The 3,656-nt window shown below is 39.9% G+C and overlaps 1 protein-coding gene across 2 annotated transcripts; it reads right to left on the bottom strand.

Annotated features, from left to right (window-relative positions):
* Positions 1-235: 235 nt before the first annotated feature.
* Positions 236-2,829, bottom strand: LOC145131702 (protein DETOXIFICATION 48-like). 2 transcript variants are annotated; one of them, XM_079066361.1, is made up of 2 exons: positions 2,460-2,829; positions 236-1,965 (listed from the first exon to the last, which is right to left on the bottom strand). In XM_079066361.1, exons 1-2 carry the CDS (start codon positions 2,595-2,597, stop codon positions 430-432), a joined length of 1,674 nt encoding a protein of 557 aa, XP_078922487.1. In that variant the 5' UTR covers positions 2,598-2,829; the 3' UTR covers positions 236-429. The 2 variants fall into 2 exon arrangements, with proteins under 2 accessions (XP_078922487.1, XP_078922491.1); XM_079066365.1 differs by lacking the exon at positions 2,460-2,829 and adding an exon at positions 2,280-2,445.
* Between the last annotated feature and the right edge of the window lie 827 nt (positions 2,830-3,656).

Here is a 3,656-nt window from a genome sequence, read left to right as displayed (position 1 = left end):
TGTGGAATTCTCAATTAGCAAGTTAATTAGCTATTGGCATTAAATACGTTATTTGCATCCACTATACTTAATTCACTAATACCAACTACACGTTAATGTATTAAAATCTATTGAGTTTAATAGATTGACATACAACTCTATTAATATTTTTCTACAATCTATTGAACTTTATAAAAATTAATATGGAACATTAGCAAAACTAATTTATAATATTTATTTAAAGATTTTAAGCTTTTCCTTTTCTTATTGAGGAATTCAGTGATCATTGAAAGACAACTAAACATGCCATCTCATGCAACTCTTCTGTCAAACCATTTTGACGCAGCTATGCTGATACTCTAATTACAATTCTAATTATCATAACGCAACCAATTAACGGGTGTCGAATACAATCACTGCTCAACAATTTTGTAAGGTAAAGTAATGAGTTTAGTGGTGATCAGCAATGAGAGGGTGTGTTTCAAGTGAAAAACATTCTGCCTTCACCAACTGATCAACCTCATCTTCGGTAGATATTGATATGATTTCTTCAAGATTTGCTTCCATTGAGTTTTTAGCATCATCCTTGCAGCTGGTCGCTGTGAATGACGGATTAGCCGGTAAACAGCAAGAAGAAAATGGTGATGGTTTTGCCAGTTCTCTGGCTCTTTCCACTTGAACAATCCAATCTGTTGTAAAAAGAACATACAGCATGAGCAAGACACATGTTCCCTGGGCTGCAAGCAATCCCAGCCAAAATCCGGCGAATCCCATTTTCATGGCGAACCCCATCACTATAGCTACCGGCATCCCCACCAAATAAAATGATCCCAAATTAATATTAGCTCCCACGGTTGGGCGTGCACTACCTCTCAAAACACCGCAACCGGTGGTCTGAGGGCAGTTCCCGAGCTCGCATAGTCCAGCCACCGGCAATACCATCGATGTGAGCTCAAGAATCTCTGCATCTGCGGTGAAAAATCTCCCCCACCGATGTCTCATCAATATAGTAAACAACATTGCCGTAAAACCCATCCCGGCGGCGCAAACGAGCGAAACGATCATTGAAACACGTGCTTTGGCGGGCCGGTTAGCTCCGAGCTCGTTCCCAACTCTTGTTGAAACCCCAAGACTCAACGCCGACGGAAAAACGTAAACTAACGACGTTGTTTGAATAAGAATCCCCATTGATGCGACGGTGGCCCTAGGGCTTGACAATAATCCACATAATATTATCATTAATTCATACCACCACCACTCTAAACACACGGACACACACGTGGGAATCGCAAGTGCCAGCAACGACGACCAACCGCGTAAACAGTCGATGCTCGGCGACACCCATGAATCCCGGTGGACGCCTGTGAGGTAAACGACGGTGATCAGAAGGAATAACAAGTTTAAATTAGTGATGACCACCGCCACCGCCACCCCAGAAACTCCCATCTTGAAGTACCCCACCAGCAAATAATTCAACGGTACATGAAGAAGCACAGAAACAGCCGAACAGTAAGTTAACGGCAGCGTAATGTTTTGTGTCCGGAGATAAACACGAAGAGGGTGTAAAAGGGACAACACAAAGAGATCTGGTATCGCGAAAACAATGAAAGTTTGAGCCGTTTCGGAGATGTCATCATCTTGGCCACACCATAACAAGATTGTCTTCATGTTAAGCCACATGAAAGAGATTGGAAGAGAAGTTGAGAGGAGCAAAAGAACTGTTCTCTGTAGAGTAAGACCCAAGAGTTTCATTTGTTTCGCACCATATGCTTGACCACAAATGGGTTCCATGCCCATGGCTAACCCCGAGATGACTGAGTAGCCGGTGATGTTTGCGAACCCGATAGAGAGAGACCCTCCTGCGAGCTCAAGCTCGCCGAGATACCCAAGGAAAAGCATGGAGATCATGGCTCTTGAGTACAGTAGTAAACCAGTCATGGCTGTCGGTCCTGAGATCTTTCCAATGGCTTTCATTTCCTCTAAGGCCTGTACAAAAACTTAAAACATCGATGAAACTTTTCTATGTAAAATGGAAGATGGAAATTTTGTTTTTGTGATGTGTTGGTAAAAAACGTGTATCCATGCATTTTAATTTCCAGATCGAAAGCATTTTTTTTTTTTTTTAAATTTATTTATGCTTTTGTTATGGGAAAAGCTTGTTACCTCAAAAGGGGTTCACTAAAAGTCTAAAACCAACTAAAATTGAAACTTATCTATAAATATTCATTGAAAAAAAGGATTGATAGCAGAATTAAACATTATTTTACAAGAAACCATTACGTATATTAATTTTCAATTACCGGAAAAGGTTGTTCCGTCAAAAGGGTGGCTAATACGAATACAGAAAGAACCTTTTCGATCGATCGATCTATGAAAATATTCAAAAGGAAAGTACTTAATTATGGGTTGTACCGTACAACAACTTGGTCCGTGCATTGCAATGAAATTTTTAATCATGGGAATTGAAAAAAGATTGTTACCTGAGAAGGGGTTGGCCATCCCTGAAGTTGGTGATGAGGATCTTCCATAGATTTTGGGGGTTTGTTGTTGAGATTCTTGAAAAGGGTATTCTTGGAAATGACAAATTTGGATGAGGAAGATTGTGTTGGGTTACACATGAATCAAAACTGTTGTTGTTTGGTAGATGGGGAACTAAACAATATTGAAGTTGAAAACCAAAAATAAAATATGTTGGAGATAGTGTGTATGTGTTTTGTGTTTGAAGATTACACATACAAACAGAAAGAAAGGTAATATGATAAAAATAAAGTTTGTGTTAAGTACAACCAGTAAGAAGCTTGTGTTTTGTCTTGTTGAGAGAGAGAGAGAGAGAGAGAGAGAGAGAGAGAGAGAGAGAGAGAGAGAGAGAGAGAGAGAGAGAGAGAGAGAGAGAGAGAGAGAGAGAGAGAGAGAGAGAGAGAGAGAGAGAGAGAGAGAGAGAGATATATATATATATATATATATATATATATATATAGGAGTAGGATCAGTTGAGAACACCAAAAAGGTTGAGAACGCGAGAACACATCTGGACCACTTAAATATTCAAATCTAAGGCTATTATTAAACGGGTAATTTATGTTGATTCTAAAACTATCGGTAGTAAAATGTAACTTTTAAAATGGCATAAGGGTATAACAGTAATTGAAACTTTAGGTCAATCCTATAATTTCTCATTCCCATTCTTATTTCCATTAAAGATTGCCGTTTCCCTATTCATTCCCCTATCAAACGATTTTTGTAGCCCTAATCGGACCTGCAGGCTGCTGTGAAGATAAAGACTATTGATGGAGTCTTCGATCACCTCATTTCTCCTTCGTCTTCGATCTTCAACAATCCATTTACCTCTCACCAATCTGCAACGCCGCCGCCTCCTTCTGCTGCCCTAGCCCCGACAACGCAAGCTTCGCCGAAGATAGTGCAGCGACGTCGACTTCCCTGACCATTGAGGCGTCTCAGAAGAGACGAGGATTTGAGACGAGGAGACGGGAGTGGATTTAAAGCATGAAACACAATTTGAGGTAATTTGGTTGAAGGAAATCGAGATACGGAGGGAATAAATCGAACGCACATGGGTGTATATCAATTCTCATGTTCTAAATCTACAATCGATGATTTTTTTGAGGTTAATGGTCTTCATCGTGTGTATATCAATTCTCATGAATCGATTTTTGTTA

The sequence above is a fragment of the Lactuca virosa genome, chromosome 1 (assembly GCF_052849685.1).
Source record: "Lactuca virosa cultivar CGN04683 chromosome 1, Lactuca_virosa_CGN04683_v6, whole genome shotgun sequence".
Lineage (NCBI taxonomy): Eukaryota > Viridiplantae > Streptophyta > Magnoliopsida > Asterales > Asteraceae > Lactuca > Lactuca virosa.
This window is presented reverse-complemented; position numbering and strand designations above follow the sequence as displayed.

What these genes read in the sequence shown, in the direction of transcription:
- LOC145131702 (XM_079066361.1), bottom strand. Translation starts at nt 2,597, where the DNA reads ATGTGTAACCCAACACAATCTTCCTCATCCAAATTTGTCATTTCCAAG. An exon ending in GATGGCCAACCCCTTCTCAG is followed by an intron (nt 1,966 to 2,459) that starts GTAACAATCTTT and finishes GTTTTTGTACAG; the next exon opens with GCCTTAGAGGAAATGAAAGC.